This window comes from Rhinoraja longicauda, chromosome 11, assembly GCF_053455715.1.
Source record: "Rhinoraja longicauda isolate Sanriku21f chromosome 11, sRhiLon1.1, whole genome shotgun sequence".
Classification (NCBI taxonomy): domain Eukaryota; kingdom Metazoa; phylum Chordata; class Chondrichthyes; order Rajiformes; family Arhynchobatidae; genus Rhinoraja; species Rhinoraja longicauda.
In genome coordinates, this window is record NC_135963.1 from 32,809,083 (window position 1) to 32,835,029 (window position 25,947).

General features: G+C 44.5%; 2 protein-coding genes across 3 annotated transcripts in view; one reads left to right on the forward strand and one right to left on the reverse strand.

Moving 5' to 3' along the window:
• Window positions 1-5,325, reverse strand: part of LOC144597770 (cytochrome P450 4B1-like) — a 71,195-nt gene extending 65,870 nt beyond the window's left edge. The window contains exons 1-2 of one of the 2 annotated variants that reach the window (XR_013547789.1): window positions 4,774-5,325; window positions 500-644 (exon numbers count right to left, since the gene is read on the reverse strand). Coding sequence is in view for 1 of the 2 variants with exons in the window: in XM_078407328.1 (XP_078263454.1) it covers window positions 500-644; window positions 4,774-5,172 (544 nt within the window). In the remaining variant the exon portion in view is untranslated. The remainder of the gene's footprint in view (window positions 1-499; window positions 645-4,773) is intronic. The other variant, XM_078407328.1, reaches the window with a different exon arrangement.
• A 9,191-nt stretch (window positions 5,326-14,516) lies between these two features.
• The window catches only part of efcab14 (EF-hand calcium binding domain 14), a 34,252-nt gene continuing 22,821 nt past the window's right edge, over window positions 14,517-25,947 (forward strand). The window contains exons 1-2 of the mRNA XM_078407347.1: window positions 14,517-14,932; window positions 18,029-18,177. Coding sequence (XP_078263473.1) covers window positions 14,751-14,932; window positions 18,029-18,177 — 331 coding nt within the window. The 5' untranslated portion in view covers window positions 14,517-14,750. The remainder of the gene's footprint in view (window positions 14,933-18,028; window positions 18,178-25,947) is intronic.

The following is a 25,947-nucleotide window of genomic DNA, read 5'->3' on the forward strand; positions in this document are numbered from 1 at the left end:
TGGGAACTGAAGAAATTAAATACAATTAGAACGAATATCTATCAACAGTAATGGAGGTTATTGAATTACTGGAAAATCCCATCTAGTTCATGAAAGCATGCTTCAGGCAGCTGAATCTGGCATCCAGACATGTTCTGTTGTGAATGTTGTTGATCCTTAACAACAACCTGAAATAGCCTAGCCTCTCAGTTCAAAGTCAGCAAGCGATGGACAATAAATGCTGGCCTTACCAGTGACGCCTATATCTTGCGAACAAAGAAATAAAAAACTTTCAGAGATATTGGATCTGTCCACTGTTATTCCTTTCTACTGTTGATATTGAACAGCTGAATTGATATTCTCCCTTTCATACTAGTTCTAAAATTAAATTTATTTCCTTATATACATTCTTGTGTACAACTACCTTGTTGTTGTTCCCTGGCACAAGATAATATTAAGAATATGTTCCGTGCAAATGAATACATAATTATCAGTTACATTCCAACAAAAAAAACCTTACCTGTACTCTGAAGTAGAGTTTTAACATAATCTGGGTGGTTGATATTTAAAAATACTGTGAATGGCCCAAACCAAATTGGGTAGGCATATGGATATTGGTGTGTCCATGTTACAGTCTTGTCTAAATCTGTCCCGTCCTGAGGAAACTGTAATGAGATTTTGATGAAACAAAAGAACAAAAAAACTTGTGAGATTTTCCAACTGGAAACGTTTGTTATCACTCTCAAGATGAGGATTACAGTGGGCAAAATTAACTTACGGATATTCTCCTTAATTTAAAATTTTAATAATATTAATGATCGTGGCTGTGAATTTTGTACTTTGTGCCCGTTAATTAAATATTTACAACCAAAGAAAATCTTGAAAACAGTTGAGGCTGCAGTAAAAAAAATTTAAGGGCCAGATTCAGTGATGGCTACTTCAATTGAAGTAAATTTAAAACTACTGAAAAGTTAATTTAAATTAAACTGCTGAAAAGTTAACAAATTTTGGTGAATAGAGATAGCGTTTACAAGTGTACATGACACAGAAAAAAATCAAAGAATCAATACGATCGGCTTCTACTGGCAATTTGTAAATACAACTGAGGATTAAAAAAACCAATTTCTAAGTTAGATTTTGGACTGTGTAAATTATTTACAGATAGAGCACGCAACCAGATAGATAGATGGACAGATAGAGCACTTCAAAGTATGAAGTTATACTTGAGTTTAGTTTAAAGATACAGAGTGAAAATAGCCCTTCATCCCAGTGTCCACACTGACCATCGACCACCCATTCACATTAGTTCTATATTACTCCACTTTCCACACACTGGCAGCATTTTACAGTGGTCAATTAACCTACAAATCTTTGCCATGTGGGAGGAAATTGGAGAACCCAGAGGAATCCCAGGTGGTTTTTGGGAGAACGTGCAAACTCCATACACACAGCACCCGAGGCCAGGATCAAACCCAGGTCTCTGGCGTTATAAGGCCACGTTATTTAATGGAAATGTGTTTTATTATTTTATAAACTGTCAGCAAAAGCCTGAATTTCACATTGCTAAGTGAATTAAAACAATTTAGTTTTAAAAAGGTCTCTAAGTACTTTTACAATCCCGTTACTGAGCTGAAGCACAAGACTATATTTCGTCATAACATTATTTTGTAAAAATTAACAAATTATTGTTTTTTGAAGATTGGTTTACATTACACAATTAAAGTTGATTTTGTGAGTTGGAAGAACAATGTAGTTGCATACATTTTTAGATAAATAGCTGAAAATATTAAAAGCACAAAAATTATTTTTATATTAGCAAACACTGCAGTCAATCTCCCTGGGACTAATAAGCAAGGTAGAAAAATACTTCAATGTAATGTAATAATAATTGCTTAAATATCCTACTAATCTAGCACAATTTTGAGGAAATAAACCCTTTAGCTAATGCTTTGAAGAATGACTAGCATTGAAGGAAATGAACCTTGGAATCGATGACTGCCTTCAGGAACAGATGGGAGGAAATTAATAGCAGCATTATTAAATAAAGTTTGTTACAGTCACTTAAAAAGATATTTGGGGAGATGGCCAAAAAGGTTAATTAAAGAGGTGGATTTAAGAAAAAGGAAAATGAGACAAGGGGGTGAATTTTAGAGAGGGAATTCCAGAATTCTGGAACCTTAACAGCTGAAGGCACCACAATCAATAGTGGAACAATTACATTCAGAATTGATCAGCATTGGAGCAGTACAGATATGTCAAACTGTTGGAAAACTAAAGGAGGTACAAAGATTGGGAAGAATAGCCACAATGGGAATATGAAAACAAATTTTAAATAAAGATTTTGCTTAATAGCGAAACAATGTAGTTAGTACGTACAAAGATATTGGGTGGATGGGCATGGGATACCGGCAGAGTTTAGATTACCTCAGCTTCAGTTCTTGGACATCAGAACAAGCAATGGGTGCATGTTGGAATAGTCAATGAGGTGAAGGCTTCAGCTGCAGCAGAGTAAATATACTCTACAAATGCAATAGTCGTATGCATGGACCTGAGCTCACCTTGTGTCAAATATAACACTAAGGTTGGGAAGATAGAGGCCAGAAAAAGTTATGGGGTCAGTTGTTGAAGAACAAAGTCTGTGATTGGGTCCAAAGGCAGGCTTTCATCTTCCCAGAATATGTTTGCTCATTCTGCACTGTATATACCAGGCAATGTGACAATTTAGCTGCTGTGGCAGCATCAAGAAAGGTTTTGCTCAGGTCAACCTGAAGGTTGTCAGTATCAAAGAAAACAGATTCTATGCATTTAATGATGTTACTAATGGACAGAATATAGATGAGAAACAAGAGAAAACCAAAGATAGATTCTGGGAAGATTCCCAGAGATGTCTATGCAAGCAAAGGAAGGGAATCTTACAGGTCAGTCTCTGGTTTTCAGCCAAATGCTGATCCAACCAGGTTAGATGTTGATGCCAAAGCATTGGAGATGATTACCAAGGTCAAGCAATTCAGAGGCTGATGACTGGATGAAAAGGATGATGAAGCAGAAATTATCTTTCTAATAACCACAATGCTATGACGAATGACTTTAATACAAGGCATTTTAGTAATCTGTTAAAGTACATTGGTTGCTTACAGCTGGCAGGTTCATGGCCTTTTACAAAGACAGGCACAAATTTGGAAGAGCACAACATATGTTGTTTCAAGGATGGAGGATTGTTAGCAGGAGTACAGAAATTCTCCATAATCATTTTTTCCCCGTTTAGTTTAGAGATACAGCACGGACACAGGTCCTTCTGCCCACCGAGCTCTCGCTGACTAATGATCACCCATACACAAACTCGATCCTACACACTAGGGACAATTTACATAAGCAAATTAACCTACAAACCTTCAGGTCTTTGGAATGTGGGAGCAAACCAGAGCACACAGTTAAAACCCACGCAGTCACAAGGAGAACGTACGAACTCCATACAGACAGCACCAGTAGTCAGGATCAAACCCAGGTGGCTGGTGCTGTAAAGCAGCAACTCTATCTCTGTGCCTCTGTGCCATTGTTCGGCCATAACCCACCCCCCCCCCCCCCCCCACACACACAATCCCCCCTTGATAACTGTCACCTCAATAAATTTTTGGTACATTTGGCCATAATCTATATACATTTGTTTAATGTGCTTCCAAAAACAAATGAATTTAAATTTCTATGCGCAGCTAAGGCCAGTTGTAAATCAGTTGTAAATGAATTGGAGGTTAAGGGAGATGTGAATTAACTACAGGAAAGAGGTGAGAAAATAATCTGCCTCTGCCCCTCTCCTAATTACAGGACATAGAACATTGAACCGTCTAGCACAGCCCTTTGTCCAAAATGTCCGTGACGAACATGAAACCAAGTTAAACTAATTTCCTTTTGCCTGCACGATCCATGTCTGCCCACTCACTGCATATCCATATGTTTAATCAAAAGCCTCTTAAATACCACTATCGTAACCACCACTCTGTGTAAAAACACTTGCCCTGCACATTACCTTTAAACTTCGTCCCTCTCACTTTAAAGCTATGTTTTGTAGTCTTTCACAATTCTACCCTGGGGAAAAATGTTCTAATTGTCTACCTTCCCCATACCTCTCAGAATTTTATGAACTTCTATCAGGTCTTCTCTTTCCTGTAGTTAATTCTCCTCTTCTTTAACTTACAATTCATAGAAACTGATTTACACCTGGCCATGACTGTGCATTGGAGTTTAAATTTACTAATCCTGGCAACATTCTGGTAAACCTCTTCTGCACCCTCTCCAAATTCTTCCTGTAATAAGAGCTCAATCTGAAGGGTCTCGACCCGAAACGTCACCCATTCCTTCTCTCCCGAGATGCTGCCTGACCTGCTGAGTTACTCCAGCATTCTGTGAATAAGAGGAATCAATAATCTTTAAGATCGCCATCACGGAACAGTCTGGGAGACGGCTTTTAAAGTTAGTAGTACTCCCTCCCAACTGTCTTCCAGGATGGATTTGGCAAATGGTTCGTTTGCGTTCAGGGTGTATACGCTTCATATAACTATACGCATGGAATGAACACTCCGTGTTGTGTTCCAAGGGATGGCCCAACTGACATCATGTATTGCTTCTGGTCAAATTTTAATCGCCTGTTTATATGTTTGCAGTCAAAAGACATAAACATAAATCTGCTACACAGCCGATTCCTGGATACTTTTAGAATAGATCTCACAATTCCCATCGTTTCTCCTGCTCTATCTCAGCAAATAAAGACATTCAAGTGCCCCGGATAACAATACCGACCTCCAGTACGTGTCCAAATAACCAGTGGGCCGGAGGTCCCGGGAAAAGTTGCATCCACTCTAACATCTTCCATCTCCGGCGGCACAGCTTCACTGCTTTGAACAGAAGGTAAACCAAACAAAACACTGCGATCAAATGCAGCAACCTGCGAAGCTCAACGGGAAAGCACAGCGCCTTTAACGCCTCCACCAACAATGCCATGGTGCAGACAGTGAAAGGATCGGGCACCCCTGGCACATCTAATCTCCAGACAATCAACGCAGGCTTCACATCGGACTTTAGCTGCAGCCGCACCCCAACGTGACACCAACAGCGCTCACCGTACGCTCTCCCACTCTGAAAGCCAGATTCCCTCTTGCCGCCTCCATCTGGGATCACTCGGCAATGCACCCGACACATGCTCACCTCTATTCTGTGATTAACTTTTGTAAGACTCGGGAACCAAAACCAGATGCAATTGCCGAGGAAGCTGGGTTACCGAATCTAGTCTTACATTCAAACCCATGCACATCGCCTTTACTTTATTTCTTACAGTACTTTATAGTAGTTAAAGCAAGGCTCTCTGGCAAAGTGGAAAGATGACATTAATAGTATCGTTGCAATTTTGCAGTATTTGTTTATGATCTGCATGTATTTCACAGATTGGAAGATAATGAACGGCAGGCGAGTCCTGGACCCCAGACCCGCACTGTTGCCACGCAACGCCGTGTACTGCAGGCACACTTACTGTGGCTTTCAGTGCAGCCGTAGTAAGCTCTTTGCTTAGTCTTTTTCTCCTAATTTATGTTTGGAACGACTTCTGTTGTGGAACAGTTCTCCAGTCCTAATTTAAGAGGGTGTTGCAGTTGAATGCTGCGGCTGCACTTTGCTGCAGCTCGGCTTCCCCCGTCTTCTCCCATTAGCGCGTCTCCGGCTCCCTCCAGGTCCTCTCTCCGCCTCTGCTCCCAGTACCCAGCGTCCAGCGCCCGGCCCAGCTCTCGCTGCTGCTCGGCCTCCGCTGCTGATCGGCCTCTCCTCGGCCCCTCTTCCTCCTCCTCTTCGGGCTCGATACTCCGCTCCTCCTCCAAGGCCTTCCCTGGGCCCTTCGCCCTCAGGTGGGTCGCCGACCTCCAGCGCTCGCTGCTTCTGCCCCTGCAGACCCTCCAGGCCCCTCGGCCCGGGTTCTTCCCGCTGCTCCTCTCCCAGCTCGATCAACCCCGTCTTATCCTCCTCCTCCTCTTCTCCACCCGCCGGCTGATCGGCGCCCCCCTGCTTCTCAGCCGTGCTCTCCTGCCTCCCTTCCCGGCCGCGTTTCCCCTTCTCCCGCCGGCTGGCCAGAGGTCTTCCCAGCTGCTTCTTGTGTCCGCGGGCTTGGCAGCCCGTCTCCTGGTTCCTCATCCTCCGCCAGATCCTCCAGCTTCCTCCTCGTTTTTTTGCGGCACAAAAATTGGCCTTTTGGCGTTGTTTTCAATGTAGGAATGTACGTGTTGCATGTGTTGGCAGTGTATGCCAGAAGCTGCTATGTCCTCCAGATGGCTTGAGCGACTTCATGCGTCACGCACTTTGACCTTACGTGCAATCCCCCTATATCATTACAACAGAGTTATATAACATGGAAACAGACCTGTCTAACTTATTCCCATTTTCTTGTGTTTGGGCAAAACCTGAACAGAAATTTCATTTTTGCCAAATTAATGTAACTTTTTTCATTACACCCCAAATCCCCCTTTTCCCCGTGTAGGAAGGAACTGCAGATGTCGGTTTAAACCGAAGATAGACACAAATTGCTGGAGCAACTCAGCGGGACAGGCAGCATCTCTGTAGAGAAGGAATGGGTGACATTTCGGGTCGAGACTTTTTGAGTCATAGTCATAGAGTGATACAGTGTGGAAACAGGCCCTTCGGTCCAACTTTCCCACACCGGCCATGTCCCAGCTACACTAATCCCACCTGCCTGCGCTTGGTCCATATAATAATAATAATAATAATAATACATTTTATTTATATAGCGCTTTTCATATACTCAAAGACGCTTTACAGAGATTTTGAGAACATAGGGGAAATGAATAAATAGATAAATAAGTAAATAAATAAATGAACAGAGAAAGGAGACAGAAGGTGAGGTGACCTTCAGTGGTTGAAGGCAGTACTGAACAGGTGAGACTTCAGCGATGTTTTGAATGTGGTGAGTGTGGGGGAGTCTCTAACGGTTTGGGGTAGTGAGTTCCATAGGGTGGGAGCAGCGATGAAGAAAGCCCTGTCCCCCCAGGATCTGAGTTTAGTCCGGATGTGGGGGGATAGGAGATTGGCAGCGGCAGAGCGGAGGGTGCAGGTGGGAGTGTGCCTGTGGAGGAGGTCGGTCAGGTAGGATATATCCCTCCAATCCTGTCCTATCCATGTACCTGTCTGTTTCTTAAACGTTGGGATAGTCCCAGCCTCAACTACCCCCTCTGGCAGCTTGTTCCATACACCCACCACCCTTTGTGTGAAAAGGTTACCCCTCAGATTCCTATTAAATCTTTTCCTCTTCACTTTGAACCTATATCCTCTGGTCCTCGGTTCCCCTACTCTGGGCAAGAGATTCTGTGCATCTACCCGATCTATTCCTCTCATGATCATGTACATATAAGATCATCCCTCATCCTCCTGCGCTCCAAGGAATGGAGATCCAGCCTACTCAACCTCTCCCTATAGCTCAGACCCTCTAGTCCTGGCAACATTCTCGTAAATCTTCTCTGAACCCTTTCAAGCATGACAATAACCTTCCTATAATGGTGCCCAGAACTGAGCACAATACTCTAAATGCAGTCTCACCAACATCTTAAACAACTGCAACATGATCTCCCAACTTCTATACTCAATACTCTGACAGATGAAGGCTAATGTGCCAAAAGCCTTTTTGACCACCTTATCGACCTTCAAGGAACCATGCACCTGCACTCCTCAATCCCTCTGCTCTACAACACTCTCCAGAGGCCTACCATTCACTGTGTAGGTCTTGCCCTTGTTGGATGTCCTAAAATGCAACACCTCACATTTCTCTGCATTAAATTCCATCAACTATTCCCCAGCCCACCTGGCCAATCGATCAAGACCCTGCTGCAATCTTTCACAACCATCTTCACTATCTGCAAAACCACCCACTTATGTATCATCAGCAAACTTGCTAATCTTGCCTTGTATGTTCTCATCCAAATTGATGTAGATGACAAACAGTAATGAGCCCAGCACCGAACCTTGAGGCACACCACGATACATTGATTTGGCAATTTGGCTCCTGTTTGTGAAAATGAAGGATAGGTGAGGCAATGGAACAGTTTTGCATTAAGGTAGTGATCGAGAATTCTCAGTTCTAAGCGCACCTTTGGAGGTTTATGTCATTGATCCAAAGGTGCGCTTAGAACTGAGAATTCTCGATCACTACCTTAATGCAAAACTGTTCCAAATCAATGTATCACAAATATTGATGATACAATTTGCCAGTAGGTGATAGTATTAAGTGCTTGCAACTTCTCCAATATAATGACTGGAATAAATTGCACTACAAGTGTGAATACATGCACCAAATGCATTTGGGAATTAATATACTGCCATAAGCACTGAAACATTGATGACGAATAAACAAATCTTCCCACCTATATGAGGCACAAGAGCAATGGGATCTATAGATACAGATTCTAACATCATTGGAAGCATAAAAATGCAAACTACCCAAGTTTACACCAAAAAGAAAAGATTTTAAAAAGTTGTTTTAACTTTTTGTCGAATTTAGTTTGCCAACACTAAAAAGGACTGAAACTCATTTAGATTACAATTAAATCATAATTTTCAGTCTGTCCCCACATTACCAAAGGACCAATGAAAAAAGTGCAGAACACATTTAACTTGATATTTGAAATGAGATTGTACAACTTTCAGGCGAGAACAGATTAAAGCACTTTCCTCTTGAAAAATGCTGAATGAAAGATGATCCTATAGAAATAAAAGTATGGTCTGCTTGGATGAATATAGACGAAATGTTTCTGCATGTGACATCCATAAATATAAGATATTGGTAAATCCACTTAAAAGGCTATTTGCTCAGAGCAATGAAATTTGTCACATTTAATAATTGAAGCAAAAAAAAAAATCTTATATGCTTAAATGGAAACTTGAAAATGGCAAGGGATAAAAGAGAATAAGATTCTGCTGAGAGCAAAATGAAGCACACAGCAAGGAGAAGCTGATGGTGAGAAAAAAGCTGTCTGGCCCAGGACATTTCCATAATTTGAATTATATACATGGGATGTGAAAAAATATTTTTGTTTACCAATCATCACATATATTTCCTTAAATTGTGTGGTTGCATCAAACAAATAAAATCACTTCATGATTAACTGCCTCTCTGATCTCTTGTTCTTATCTATCAATAACGGTACTATTTTGCTGAGTTACTCCAGCATTTTGTGTCTACCTTTAGTTTGACTTTAAATATACGACACAGCTAAGTTTGACAACCCAGAAAGTAAAAATCTTCTCATGTTGTTAGACGACATAATTGAGGACTAATATAATAATAATAATAATAATGCATTACATTTATATAGCGCTTTTCAAACACTCAAAGACGCTTTACAGGGATTTCTAGAACATAGAGAAGTGAATAAATAGATAAATAAGTAATGATTGCGTTTGCAATATTAACCTCCATTTTCTTTCAAATGCTGAATAACATGCTTTTCATTTTCCGTTTCCAATACATCCGAGGACTTTTCATTGCAATTAGTCGTGGTTGAGTTGTCACTTTGCTGATTGGTTTTGTTGATATAGTTGAACAACGTCATCATTCCAAAATAAAGGTTTACATTTCATTATTAGGCAATAATTTTATATTTACATAGATACCATAACACAATTTGTGAATGAGTTCAAAGTTTATGGATCATCCTTGTAATATCTGCCACGTTTAGCTAATTATTGGACTTTGAATCAGGATATGTGGAGGATTTTGAAGGTGTGCCTCCATTTATCAATAAAACCTTTCTCACAAGTGTTGAAAAACTTTAATCGGTTAAATGTTAAATGGCAAAAGGCATTTAAAATATTTTAAAGTTGCAATATTAAACATGACCTTTGACTGTCAACTTCCCGAATCAGGACCTTTAAGGAGCTTCTTCAGTGGATAGGTTTCTCTGTTGCTCATTACCATTCTTCTTTCTACCACACCTTTTTGCAACAGATACATGCATGGCAATTCACTTTGCTCAGAAAAACAGAATTAACACAATTAAAAAATGAGAAAGTGACTGCAAAGTGAAGCAAAGGGATCTCAGAGGCTGATGAACTAATCCTTTGAAACAAATGAAGAGGTTAACAAAATTCTGAGATGTACGTCTGGGGACCTGAACTTTAAACAGTAATTAGACCAACTGGACCTGTTGGGCCCAAACCTCTCCTGCATTGGTGCAGCACCCTCTCCTCCCCCACTCCCCACTCTTCCCCCTCCACCAACTCCCTTCCCCCTCCACCAACTCCCTTCCCCCTGCACCAACTCACTTTCCCCTCCACCAACTCCCTTCCCCTCCCCCCCTTATTCCCCCCCCACTCCATCCCCCATTATCCTCCCATCTCCCCCCCCCTTGCCCCCCCCCCAACGGAGATTGTGTAGCAACCCGCCTCCCAGCCCAGGCGGCCAGCATTGGTGGAGCGGGAGTGGGGAGGAGCCCTTTCCCGTCCCGGTGCGGGGATGTTCAGTGCGGTGGGTAGATGGTGGCGGCTCTCCCACTGTTGCTGCACCAATGCTCCTGGACTCTGAGCCGCGTGGGGGAAGGCACTGAGCCGGCCGGGGAGAGGAGGGGGGGGGACCCGAGGGCAGGCCCAGTGCATGCCCAGGCCTCGGCCTCCATCTCCACCAATGCCAAGCCTCACCGCCGCTGCTGCTGCCTTTCCCCTTGGCCTACCTCAGGCTCGTGGTTACCCGGTCAAGTCCAGGCCCAGGCTCCGGCTGCTTCCCCCGGCACCAGGCCTGGCTCTCCCGCTGCTACGGAGCTGGCAAACCGTAGTCAAGCGGCCGAGCCCTGCTCGCACTCAAGATCAACAGGACCCAACTGCACAGGTGCGGACACGTTTGTTTTGCTCACAATGGGCGGCGCCCATCTTACGCAAGTACCAGATCTACGGGGCCCCAACTTAAAAATGTGAATAACTTAAAAAATATAACACCAATTTAAACTTAATCCATAGCATCACATGACGATGGTGAGTAAGGTGGGCATAAAATTGTCATGCTATTGCGAACCGTTTTGGCTGTAGTTCAGGAACAAACAAACAAGTTTTAGTATATGGATAATAATAATGGAGCTAACAGTTGAGTATTACGATTTGTTCGGATTATATATACAAACAAGATTTACAGGGTAGTACCCGAACATAGATCAAGTAAATGGGAATGAATGAACAAATTAGTAGCTTATTTTCAGAAAAAGGAGAAAGTTTTAAGATGGCCTAACAGCGAACTTTAAAAAAATGTGAACATGTTCAGCAATTTAAAGTTTGTTTCTGTAGTTATGCATCCTGGTTTTAAATTCATTCACTTACAGAGGAGTCCAAAACCAAGAGACAAAAATACACAATCCCTACAAGATGTACAAAGAATTGCTTTACAGTGAGAGGACTTGGGTCTTGTCAATCACAGGCAGTGAATGTTTTCAAAAGGAAAATAGAAAGCATATGGGAAAAGAGATGGAAGAAATGGTCCAAACGTCTAAAAGGAGGGAGGAAATAGGAAGAGACACGTGTAATGTAAACACCTGCATGGACCTCTTGGACAAATAGTTCTAATGGTGTATAGTCTAATAAATAAATTTGAATAAATATGCAAGTAAATAAATGTCGGAAGAAGGGTCTCGACCTGAAACGTTCTCCTGAGATGCCACCTGACCTGCATAGTTACTCCAGCACTGTCCTTTTGTCTTCATTACAAATGTAATGGGATCTTTAGATATGCAAAATTGGCTTCAATAGATTCCCAGGAATAGATTACATTAATACCAGAATGTTATACAAAATGGAAGGAAAGGTAAAAAATGTGGTAGGAAATGAGTTGTGTGCTGACAATTAAATAATGGAATTATCGGGAATAACCATAATATTCAACAATAACTAACAACAACAACAATCAAAATTGATGCAGGAGTGAATCCTGCCTGACAAACCCAACTCGACTGTGCCAGAACAGAGTGCTGATGCCCTTCTGGTTCCTAAATTAGAGTTAGAAAATAGATACAATATCACAGCAGGTTCAAGATGATGCCAAAATTAGGAGGGAAAGCACAACAGATGAGTCAGACAAACTATGCATGTGGGCGGTATAATGGCAGATTGAATTTATTATGAGGGACGCAAAGCACTGGACATACAAAATAGCCTTCATGTGACACAAATAGCCATGGGTGACGTTAAAGACCGTTGTAAATATTTCCAATTAATGAGGAGAAACAATCAATAAAGAACAATGAGCAATATAACAAATGGCATGTTAAAAGTTTGTAGACAATATAGAACATAAGCCAGGCAGGCAAATGAAGACACGTGAAATTGCAGATTTCTTGCGTAAAACACAAAGTGCCGAGGTAACTCAGCTAGTCAGACAGCATTTGTGAAAGGAATGGATAGGCGACATTCCGGGTTGGGATTCTCACTCAAACTAATTATAGGAGGGGGAGAGGAAGGCACATGCCAACGCTTGGCAAGTGACGGGTGAACACAGGTGAGGGGGTTTTGATTGGCAGACAAAGGCAAGGGATCATCAAGTGACATGGTTGTCAGTTAAGGTTAGAAGAGGAGTGAAATGTAAAGGCAGAGAAAGAGATATAGGTGAAATGGGACATGGGGGGTGGAGAGGTGTGCCTTGGTGGGAAGGAATGAATGAGCAAAGGAGTTGCAGAGGGAGTGGTCTCTTTGGAAAGGGCAGGCATGGGAAGATGTGGCTCGTGGTGGGATCACTTTGAGGGTGGCAGAAATATCGGCGAACACAACTCACCTAATTTCACAATTTATTGCATGTGTTCTTCCACATCATCACCTCCAAGAGACATTCATTTTTCTTTAACCACAGCTTCCTCTCCGCCAGAACAACTGCATCTGGTCAATTTCTTACACTTCAGCTCTCATCCAAATCAGAAGAAATACAGAACTCACCTTGACTTTATCTTCCACCCCAAAAGCCCCCACATTAAATGGATCCTCCTCGGGTAACTTCTAACACCTTCAATGTGACGGCATCATTAAAAACATCTTGCACTACCCCTTTCAACATTTTGAAGAGATTGTGTGTGTGGTACATATAATCCAATCACATCAAAAGGACAATACATCAGAAGACATTGCATGCCCTTCCACAAATGCTATCCTTCGACAGAGGCAGGGGCCCACCAAATCCACACCATCTGCATTAAATGTAATAAACGACGAGGTGCATGTTCCTCTCCACCTCTGCTGGAAGGGCTACTGAACTCCATGGATGGAGGAGAGGGAGGAGGTGTAGGGGCAGGGGTTACTTAGCCCGCAGTTGCAGGGAAAGTAACTGTAGTTGGGGTTGGCTTGGGTGGAAGGGATGAATGTGCAAAGGAGTTCGAAGGGAGTGGCATCAATGGATAGGGTTGGGAATGGGAAGATGTGACTAGTGATGGGATTACCTTGAAGGTGGCAAAAATATTGAAGAATGATGAAATATATAATACTCTGGACGTATACAACAATTGAATTGTACATTAGTTCTGGGGAGTTGGAAATAAAAAAAACATACAACCTTAGGAGCTATAGCAGAAGTCTTCATGCAACTATACTAGTCTTTCACTAATCTCGACAACCCAATCTCCTCTTCCCATTTCCATCAACTTCTCCCAGTTTCTACCAGACACCAACAATTTGCAGTGGCCGATTAAATCGCAAGTCGTGGAGACGTGGGAGGAAAGCCACAGAGAGAACGCGCAAACTCCACACAGACAAGATGTGGGGTTGGCTGCTGAAATGGTGGGGGCTTTTTGGTCCCTGGGCAGCGACCTCTCCGAGCCGAGGCTTCACACTCAGAACAGGGAGGTTGCCGGCATTCCGGCGCTGCTGAAATTGCGTTCCCCCCTGAGCAGAGACCTCACCGAACCGAAGAAGGCGCTTCACGCCGAAGGGTTTCGACCCGAGTCGCCTATTCCTTCTCTCTCCAGAGAAGTTGCCGGTGCCGCCGAGTTACTCCGGCATTTTGTGTTTACCTTCTACCCAGAGATGGTGGCACTGAGTTACCCCGGTATTTGGTGTCATCTTCTCTTCGGGGATGGTGCCGCTGAGTTACTCCGGCATCTTTTATTCAGACAGACCGACAGTTAGTCAGGTGGCGCGTCGTAGCGTAGCGCGTCGCGTCGCGTCGTGTCCAAAGATACTAGAGGAACAAGATGGACCACTCCGTTGAAATCGCCTATACTGAAGTGTAGTACGCAAAGGAGCCATTTTAGTAAGCAAACCCCGCCGTTCGCTCTGCCTCTCGCGGTGTAATCAGTGTTTGGGGGGAACAGTATGTGTGATGAAACCATTAAAATGCAGAATATATCATCTGTCAATCCACAGATTTTTGTTATTTTTCTTTTTAAATGTTTCTGCAAGTTTCTGCCTACTAAAATGGCGCCATGACGTACTACGGTTTTTAGGGTCGAGTGGCCAACTTGTTCCTCTAGTATCTTTGGTCGTGACGTGACCGCCCGCCCGCTGACGTCCGCACTCTGCGCGTCACGGGGTCGCCGCTGCCGCGTTGGTGCCGCCAGTGCGGCTGCAGCGAGGAGCGAGCGCGCCCAGCGCAATGAACTGCTACCTGCGCGTTTGTTGACCGACCCGGCTTCTTCCCTCCCCGGCTTCTTCCCTCCCCCACCCCTGCCTCTTGGGTTATATGTTGGGTCAGGAACCGCTGCAAACTGGAGAGCAAGCACGGGCAGCTGGATGTGCAGTACAAAGCGGCGACCCCGCAGAAGAAGATGAAGAAGCGAAAGGAGCTGAACGCGCTCATCGGCCTCACCGGCGACGGCAAGAAAAAGAATCCGAAGAAGAGCTCCGGGCACCAGCTGCTGCTGAGGACCGAGCCCGCGGCCTCCGATTCGGAATCCACCTCTGATTTCGACGAGTTCGCTGAACCGGCCACCGGCTCCCTGTTCGCAAAGTAAGAAAGAGGCTAACAGCGCAGATGAGGCCTTGTAACCCGAACCAGCATTATGTAATTCTGTAGCACGTTGACGAAGCAATGTAGATTAAATGCGATTTAAAATGAGGTTAAAATTTCACCAAAAAATGTTGATTGAAATGCCACGATGTCCCATTTGTTTGACTTCGACAGATTGTGTTGACAAAACGGTACCATGAGAACAATGTTTACCTTACCGTCCAAAGTTGTTCCTGATCTCAGTACCCTTACCCATAGTTTTTTAGGATGTATTCTGTTCAACATCTCATCTGGTTCCTTCAGCCTATCATTCTTCCATTGCAGACCTGCACAGTGTTTCAGTTCTGAAATGCCTATTTCAGAATGTAGTCATGACCCTTTAAAAAAATCTACAATCCGTTTAAAGTCTGTATCCACGTCTCGTGAGTAGGTCACGGAAGTCCACCAAGGCCGATTGGATCTCCCCTGTGCCCCATCTAGACTAGTACCAATTCTTCCCCCCCCCCCACCCTCCTTCCTGCCAGGTTTTATTCTACTTCTCTTCCAGCCGCCCCCCAGCCTCTTCCACCCCCATCAGTCTGTCCCACTGAGTTACTCCAACACTTGTGTCTTTCTCTCGTGAACAATTGCCTTTCCTTACTAATATCAGAAACTTAGTCTAAATAAGCAATGTGCAATGGAACCTTCACCTGCATTAGTTTTTATAAACCTGAAATTTGACCAAACATTTGTTCACTTCCATTGCTAACATCTTTAATTCATATCTTCCTCATTTAGACGATATGTTGGAATGTTTTTGCTTTAGAGGTACCATATATGCAAATTAAGTTTGGAAATATTTGGGACCTTGTATTCAATATTTCAAAGAAGATAAGAGTTAATTTTATAGAGTCCAACAGTTCATGTATTTTGATTTTATTGTCCAAGTGTTAACTGGAGGGCAATGTTCATAATCAATGAAGTGATAGGAGAAATTGTGAAAACCTTTTCAAGAAACATAGTTAGTGGAATAAGAAAATAACTGCAGATGCTGGTACAAATCGATTTATTCACAAAATGCTGGAGTAACTCAGCAGGTCAGGCAGCATCTCGGGAGAGAAGGAATGGGTGACGTTTCTGGTCGAGACCCTTCTTCAGACTGATGTCGGGGGTGGGACAAAGGAAGGATATAGGTGGAGACAGGAAGATAGAGGGAGATCTGGGAAGGAGGAGGGGAAGGGAGGGACAGAGGAGCTATCTGAAGTTGGAGAAGTCGACGTTCATACCACCGGGCCGCAAACTGCCCAGGCGAAATATGAGGTGCTGCTCCTCCAATTTCCGGCGGGCCTCACTATGGCACTAACGTAGTTAGTGGATGCAGGTATGATAATACATTTCTGTACTCCTGCACCTATTGTCTATTTTAAATTAATTTAAGATGGAAATAAATGAAAAGTTATGGAGAGGGAAAATCTGCAGAAAAAATCCTTCTGGATATTTCTTCAGATGTTGGTGCAGGTGTCTTCTAGCAATTTTAACTGAGCGATAAAGCTCTTACAATACAATACAATACAATATATCTTTATTGTCATTGTACCCAGGGGTACAACGAGATTGGGAATGCGCCTCCCATGCGATGCAATAATTTAAGTAATTAACAGCAACCCAACGAAACGAAACAATTGTAACAGTTTTTAGACAGGGTAAAGTGCAAGTTGATCTATGCGTTGTGGCCATCCGGCTCAGCAGGACCGGTTCATAGCAGCTATGGCCCTGGGGATGAAGCTGTTCCTGAGTCTGGAGGTGCGGGCGTAGAAGGCCTTGTATCGTCTGCCCGATGGAAGGAGTTCGAACAGACTGTTGCAGGGGTGTGAAGAGTCTTTGTGGATGCTGGTGGCTTTTCTGAGGCATCGTGTGTTGTAGATGCCCTCCAAGTCTGGTAGCTGTGTTCCGATGGCCCTCTGAGCTCTATGGACTACCCGCTGTAGAGCTTTCCTTTCTGCCTCCGTGCAGCTGAGGTACCACACAGGGATGCCATGCGTTAGGATGCTCTCTATGGTGCAGCGGTAGAAGGTCGTCAGCAGCTGTTGGGGTAGTCCAGACTTTTTCAGTGTTCTTAAGTAGAACAGTCTTTGTTGTGCCTTCTTGACCAGCGCAGCAGTGTTATTGGACCATGTTAGGTCCTCCGAAATGTGAGTGCCCAGAAACTTGAAGCTGGACACTCTCTCCACACTGTCCCCGTTGATCGAGATCGGGGCATATTCCCCGTTATGTGACCTACGGAAGTTGATGATCAGCTCCTTGGTCTTGGTGGTATTTAGGGACAGGTTGTTATCCGAGCACCAGTCCGCCAGGTTCTGCACCTCCGCTCTATAGTTTGTTTCATCCCCGTTGGTGATAAGCCCGATCACCGTTGTGTCGTCTGCAAACTTGACAATGGTGTTGGTGTCGAATGCAGGAACACAGTCGTGTGGGAGTAGAGCATGGGGCTCAGAACACAGCCCTGTGGTGTGCCGGTACTCAGGGTGATAGTTAGAGGACAGGTGCGGGCCCATTCTCACTGCCTGCGGTCATTCCAGCAGGAAGTCCAGGATCCAGTCACATAATGACGAGCTGAGGCCTAGCTGGTGGAGTTTGGTGATGAGCTTGGTGGGGATGACCGTGTTGAAGGCGGAGCTATAGTCTATGAATAGCATCTTCACGTACGTGCCCTGTCTCTCTAGGTGAGTCAGGACAGTGTGAAGAGCCAGAGAGATGGCGTCCTCTGTGGATCTATTTGCCCTGTATGCAAATTGATGTGGGTCCAGTGAGTCAGGGATGCTGGATTTGATGTGTGAGAGGACCAGCCTCTCAAAGCACTTCATGACTATCGGCGTTAGGGCAACCGGGCGGTAGTCGTTCAGGTTGGAGATCTTTGCTTTTTTCGGCAGAACTAAACGTAAAAATGTCAGATGTGTATTTTTAAAGTTTATCTTTTTATTTCCCAACAGCAATGAAATTGTTTCATTTTTTTTGCCATTGCACAAACTTACTCAGATATATAAATTAACTAGTTTCAAATGTATCATTTATTTAGAGCTTCAAGTGATCCATTTCCATTTCAACTTTTTTTTGCAGGGGAGGCTATGTGAAATGCTGCAAGATTTGTTATCCACTGTGTGCATTTGTTATGCTAGCTGCTTGTGTAGTAGCTTGTGTTGGGTTGGTCTGGATGCAGGTTGCTCTCAAGGAAGATCTGGATGCACTGAAAGAAAAGTTTAGAACCTGTAAGTATAATCAGACTATGTATGCAAAATCAATTGTGAAGAATAAGCATTTTTAAAATGTGTAATTTGGGATATCCTGCACAGGAATTTTAGTACCTTTTTCCATTGGCATGAAGTGTAAAAATAATTTGTAAAGAATAGGGATGCCCCAAAGCCAGCATGCACAGATAAGCATTAAATGTTGTGTTGAATCTACAAAGGACATCAAAGTATGTTCCCAATGCACTGTTGGTTGGTTTTTCTTTAGGTTAGTTTATCAATTGTTGGAAATAATTCTTGTATGTGAAGTCATTAATTGGAATGTCATCGTTGACAGTGTGGGATGCAGATTTTATTTAGTCCTTAGTATATATGAGCATCACTGGTACGGTTAGTATTTATTGCTTATTTCTAATTATTCCATGTGAAGATGGTGCTGAACTATATTATTGAACTTTTTTGGTCTTTCTCATGCTGGTACTCATCATTTTGTTTGATTGGGAGTTCCAGTATTTAGGCCATGAGATGAGGATAAATGGTGGTGAATTTTCATGTTGGTCAGGATAACATGGAAGGGAGAATGTAGAAACAAGGAACTGAAGATGCTTGTAGGAATGTTGGAGAAGGGAGAAGGGGTTATCACTGGGAGGTTAGGACTCCTTAACAGAGAAAAAGATCCGGAAATGAAGGCAATGGAAGAAGAGCTCAACGTCAAGTCAAGTTTATTTGTCACGTACACATAAATGTGCAGTGAAATGAAAGATTACCCACAGTCCAACAATAAGAGCAATAAAAATAAGCAATAACACACACAATCATACAAAAAGAAACATCCATCACAGTGAGTCTCCTCCAGTCACCTCCTCATTGGAAGGCCAGAATGTCTTTTCTCTTCCCTGCAGTCTTCTCCCGCGGTCAGGCTGTTGTAGTTGCCACGTTCCAGGCCGCGCCGGACGGTGAAAGGTCCGCAGCGGGCTGACCCAAGCCCCGCGATCCGGGGCGGGTGAAGACGCTGCCACTGCACGTCGGGGCTCCCGACATTGAAGCCCCCGCTGGGCAGAGAAAATCCCGCGGCCTATTTCAGGCCGCGCCGGACGGTGAAAAGTCCGCGGCGGGCCGACCCAAGCCCCGAGACTCGGGGCGGGCGAAGACGCTGCCGCCGCCGGAGCTCCCGATGTCGGCCCCTACCCAGGGGGCTGCGATCTTCCGACGTCCCCGTGGCCGGATCCTCCACAGGCGAGTCCCAGGTGGTTTGGCCGATGGTAGGCCGCAGCGGGAACGGAGACACGACCCAGAACAAAAGGTCGCGTCTCCGTTCGGAAGAGACAGTTTTACATTTACAGTTCCCTCCACCCCCCCCCCACCCCCCATAGTACACAACCCAAAAAACCACATCACATTTACACTACAATCAAGACAAAAAAACAACATAAAAACACAAAGACAGACGCACTGCAGGTACGCCGCAGCTGCTACGGCAACGTAATGGCGGGGTTGGTACTCATTGAGTTTGGGGTTTTATTTAGGAATGTTCAAGATGGATCCCAATGGAAACATCACCTATCTATGTTCTCCAGCGATGACCTGTTGTTACTACAGTGCTGTCTTTTTTTGACATGGGAGGAAAACTTGTATGGATGTCAATTATTTGAGCATGTGGATAGAAGTTTTAACCTGTGTTTAATTTGTAATATACCTAATTTGGAAGAGGGCAGTGTTGATTTTGAGTGTAGAAAAATGCTATATTCCATAGTACTACAATTGTCTAAAGCACAAATGCATTTAGTATCTCTTAATACATAGCATTTCTGCATTGATCACTTGTATACCCTAATTTGCAGGTCCAATGTCTGTGTTGTGAAAGTTACAGGAAAAGTATTTAGCAGCGATTACTTTCAAGCCATAAGTTGTGATTGGAGCCAGACAATGTTGAAGAGCTAATATCTAAAATGCAGCCGTTGTGTGTTCCGCAGTATTTTAATTATACTGGGGATAAATGGTGTCTGCTTCATATTGCTGTATTTTCAGCCAAAAAACAATCTCCCTAGAGAGTGATATAGCACATGATCAATTCCTGAACTATCTAAAGTTGAATCCTGTATATGTATGATGTTGAATTCCAGGTGGTCCAAATGTTGTATTTCTTGAGTAGCAAACTCTGCTTGTGTGAATTTTAATCTGTTCGAGTTGAAGCTACTTGTTTATTGTTCGTTTCCCATCATAATAAATGGGGGATTGGTAGACCAATTAGAGGGGGATAAGGAAATCCTGAGGGTGGTATGGATTTGGAATTCTGAATGAGGATAGTAGTAGAGGCCCCAAACTCTTGGTCAGATTGGTAATTCAGAGGCTTGAATATTCAAATTATGTCCACGGCAGCTAAATATTGCAAATTCAGTTCATGAAATAACCATGGAATTAAAAGCTGTAAAACTCATGCATTTCTCCTTTAAGGAAGTATATAGTTTATAACCACAACATGCTGGAGTAACTCAGCAGGTCAGGCAGCATCTCAAGATGCTGCCTAACCTGCTGAGTTACTCCAGCATTTTGTGAATGAATACCTTCGATTTGTACCAGCATCTGCAGTTATTTTCCTACAATAGCTTTTAAGCAATCACTCATTCCAGACTTACTACAATATGGTTGCCTTTTCACTTCTACAATGAAGTGCATTTATCTTAAAACTGAACAGACCACCCAGCTTTGAAGTAGGTACGAGGGACAGTGACGAGGGATATAAAGCGGTGGGCTGACCATTCAGAGGCCATGCTGCAAGTTGCACTGAGCGAAGTCGACTGGAACATGTTCCAAGCAAGTTCCAGAGACGTAAATGAGTTTGCGGAAGCGGTTACGGACTTCATTGCCACAATAGCCGATACCATCATCCCCACGGTAAGGGTCAGTATCTTCCCTAACCAAAAACCCTGGGTGGACAGATCTATTCGCGTGGCCTTGAATGCTCGCACCGCTGCTTACAACTCCGGCCTGGCATCCGGCAACATGGACCACTACAAGGGAGAGTCCTACCAACTGCGAAGGGCAGTGAAGGATGCAAAAAGGAGGTACCGGGACAAGATGGAGTCACAGATGGAGCAGCAGGACACCAGGCGCCTTTGGCAGGGGCTACGGACTATAACTAGCTACAGGTCCAGCACCCCCTCAACCGGAAGTGCCGGCTCCTCCTTAGCTGATGACCTGAACTCTTTTTATGCACGGTTTGAGACGGGTAACACCACCAGCTCGCCGTCTAAAAACAGCACCGAAGGGGTGCTGGCTAGCGAGGCTGGAGGGGGATCCACCCCCGGGGATGTGCACACATTCTCGGTGTCCGAGCATGAGGTGAGGTGGGCTCTGACGCGTGTGAACACGAGGAAAGCTGGAGGCCCAGATGGTATATCTGGGCGAGTACTAGAGTCTTGTGCTACTCAGCTTGTTCCAGTGCTCACCACAATATTCAACCTCTCCTTGGCAAAGTCCGTGGTCCTTGCATGCTTCAAAAGATCCATCATTGTACCGGTGCCAAAGAATGCCTCTCCAGCGTGTTTAAATGACTACCGACCGGTGGCCCTCACCTCGGTTGTCATGAAATGCTTTGAGAGGCTAGCCAAGAAGCACATCTGCGCCCTCCTTCCTTGCAACATGGACCCACTACAGTTCGCATACCGTGTGAACAGGTCCACGGATGATGCGGTCTCCCAGGTTCTACACACCGCTCTCTCTCATCTGGACAGCCAGGGGGGCTATGTGAGGATGCTGTTCATTGACCTTAGTTCAGCATTCAACACAATAGTCCCCAGCAGACTGGTTGAGAAGCTGATGGAACTGGGGCTTAGCACCCCTCTGTGTGCCTGGGTCCTGGACTTTCTCACTGCCAGGCCCCAAGTGGTCAGGATGGGGGAACTTAGGATCCCCCCAGGGCTGCGTCCTTAGCCCATTACTGTACTCCCTGTACACACATGACTGTGGGGCCAGGTTCAGCTCAAACTCCATCATCAAGTTTGCTGATGACACTGTGGTGGTGGGCCGGATCTCCAACAACGATGAGAAGGCCTACCGGGAGGAGGTGGCTGATCTGGCACTCTGGTGTTAGGACAATAGCCTCCTCTTGAATGTCACTAAAACAAAGGAGCTGATTGTGGACTTCAGAAGGGCTAAACATCCAGGGACGTACACGCCACTGGAGATAGATGGGTCTACTGTGGATAGGGTGAGCAGTTTTAAATACTTGGGAGTCCGCATCACAGAGGATCTGACGTGGGCAACCCACATTGCCGCACTGGTGGGTAAGGCTAAGCAGCGCCTTTACCACCTTAGACAATTGAGGAAATTCAGAGTGTCTCTGAGGATCCTTCATTGCTTCTACTCTGGGGCTGTAGAGAGCATCCTGTCCGGCAACATTACAGTCTGGTTTGGGAACAGCTCTGCCCAGGACAGGATAATAATAATAATAATAATGCATTTTATTTATATAGCGCTTTTCATATACTCAAAGACGCTTTACAGAGATTTTGAGAACATAGGTAAATGAATAAATAGATAAATAGGTAAATAAATAAATGAACAGAGAAAGGAGACAGAAGGTGAGGTGACCTTCAGTGGTTGAAGGCAGTGCTGAACAGGTGCTACAGAGAGTAGTGTGTTCGGCAGAACGCACCATGGGAACTACACTCGTCCCCCTGCAGGACCTATACATCAGGAGGTGCAGATCCAGAGCAAGCAAGATCATGAGGGACCCCTGCCACCCCAGTAACGGACTGTTCCAGATGCTACGATCAGGCAAACGCCTCCGCTGTCACGCTGCGAAAACGGAGAGGATGAGATGGAGCTTCTTCCCACAGGCCATCAGGACTGTCAACTTTTATAATCCCAGAGACTAAATTTTTGTCGACACTAATAGTAACTTATTAACTTTATTTATATGCTGTAACTGTAATTCTTTTTGTGCACAACCCGCAGGCATTGCCACTTTCATTTCACTGCACATCGTGTATGTGACAAATAAATTTGACTTGACTTGACTTTAATTTGAGAAATGCAAGCTAACCTGGGCGATTGTACTTTGCCACACCATTAAAGTTGGGGATGTGACAAATAAGGAATGCTATTCAACAATTAAGTAACAGAATGCATGTTTGGAGATAATTGCCCTAGCTCAGCAGGGCATTTGATATGGTTCTGCATGGTAAGCTACTTTGGAAGGTTAGATCGCTTCTGAACCAGACAGAGCTGTCCAACTGGATAGAAAATTAGCTTCATGGAAGCAGAATGTGATGGAAGGTTATCTTTTGGACTGGGAACCTGTGACTAGTGGTGTGGCTCAGGGATCAACGTTGTGCCCATTGCAGTTTGTTGTTTATATCAAAGATTTGGAGGAGAATGTATAAGGCATGATTAGTAGATTTGCAGATGATACTTTAGTCGGTGGTATTGTAGATAGCGAAGATAGTTATTAAAAACTTGCAGCAGGATCTTGATCAGTTGGGCAAGTGGGCTGAAGAGTGGTTAATGGTGCAATGTGAGATGTTGCATTTTGGGAAGTTAAACCAGGCCAGGACCTTCACAGAGAATGCCTGGGTCTGGGATTGTTGCAGAGCGGAGAGATCTAGGAGTGCAGGTATAGACTTTCTTATAAGTGGCGTCACAGATAGATGGGGCGGTCAAGAAGGCTTTCGGCACATTGGCCTTATTAAAGAGGACATTGAGTATAAAAATTCAGATGTTATGCTACAGTTGTACAAGACGTTGGTGAGAGCACATTTGGAGTATTGGGTTTAATTTTGGTTATCCTGCTATAGGAAAGATATTGTGAAGCTTGAAAGAGTGCAGAGTAGATATACAAGGATGTTGCCAGGATGTTGGCAAAAACCCAAAATCCTGGGTGGACAGGTCTATTCGCGTGGCCTTGAATGCTCGCACCGCTGCTTACAACTCTGGCCTGGCATCCGGCAACATGGACGACTACAAGGGAGAGTCCTACCGACTGCGGAAGGCAGTGAAGGATGCAAAAAGGAGGTACCGGGACAAGATGGAGTCACAGATGGAGCAGTAGGACACCAGGCGCCTTTGGCAGGGGCTACGGACAATAACTAGCTACAGGTCCAGCACCCCCTCAACCGGAAGTGCCGGCTCCTCAGCTGATGACCTGAACTCTTTTTATGCACGGTTTGAGACGGGTAACACCACCAGCTCGCCGTCTAAAAACAGCACCGAAGGGGCGCTGGCTAGCGAGGCTGGAGGGGGATCCACCGCTGGGGATGTGCACACATTCTCGGTGTCCGAGCATGAGGTGAGGTGGGCTCTGACGCGTGTGAACACGAGGAAAGCTGGAGGCCCAGGTGGTATATCTGGGCGAGTGCTAAAGTCTTGTGCTACTCAGCTTGCTCCAGTGCTCACCATAATATTCAACCTCTCCTTGGCCAAGTCCGTGGTCCCTGCATGCTTCAAAAGATCCATCATTGTACCGGTGCCAAAGAATGCCTCTCCAGCGTGTTTAAATGACTACTGACCGGTGGCCCTCACCTCGGTTGTCATGAAATGCTTTGAGAGGCTAATCAAGAAGCACATCTGTGCCCTACCTCGCAACATGGACCCACTGCAGTTCGCATACCGTCCGAACAGGCCCATGGATGATGCGGTCTCCCAGGTTCTACACACCGCTCTCTCTCATCTGGACAACCAGGGGGCTATGTGAGGATGCTGTTCATTGACTTTAGTTCAGCATTCAACACAATAGTCCCCAGCAGACTGGTTGAGAAGCTGCTGGAACTGGGGCTTAGCACCCCTCTGTGTGCCTGGGTCCTGGACTTTCTCACCGCCAGGCCCCAAGTGGTCAGGATGGGGGAACACACATCTAGCTCCCTCACCCTGAACATAGGATCCCCCCAGGGCTGCGTCCTTAGCCCCCTACTGTACTCCCTGTACACACATGACTGTGGGGCCAGGTTCAGCTCAAACTCCATCATCAAGTTTGCTGATGACACTGTGGTGGTGGGCCGGATCTCCTTTACCACCTTAGACAACTGAGGAAATTCAGAGTGTCTCTGAGGATCCTTCATTGCTTCTACTCTGGGGCTGTAGAGAGCATCCTGTCCGGCAACATTACAGTCTGGTTTGGGAACAGCTCTGTAACTGTAATTCTTTTTTGTGCACAATCTGCAGGCATTGCCACTTTTATTTCACTGCACATCGTGTATGTGTATGTGACAAATAAATTTGACTTGACTTGACTTGACTTGAGAGCCTGAGCTATGTGGAGAGGTTTGACAGTTTAGGACTGTGAAAAGCTTTGTGTTGTGTGCTATCCAAGGAAATCGTACCACACATGAGTACATTCAAACCATTTATTAGGACAACAGGTAATGCAAACGAGAAAGGAAACAGAGTGCAGAATATAGTGTAAGAGCTACAGAGAAAATCCAAAGAAGAAACAAGTGCAAGTGTCATAACGAGGTAGATTGGGAGATCAGGAATACATCCTTGCCAATCAGAAGTTTTCAATATTCTGACATTAGTAATTGTCGCATAGATTGTAAGGTGCAAATGTTTCTAAAACTTAAAAGATAGCCTTAACACATTGCAGACGTTTTCACATAAATTTATTTTCATTTGATTATATTTATTAAGATTAGATACCTTTTTAATAGTATAAACTCCTGATTAGTGGTTTATTCTATAAATGAACTAATGCCTCAACTCCAAGCCCCCAAAAATTATTTATTGTATGCCACTTTTGTTACTTTGATCTACAGCTATGTGGTAGCAGCCTGCATTCAGTCCTCTACTTCACCC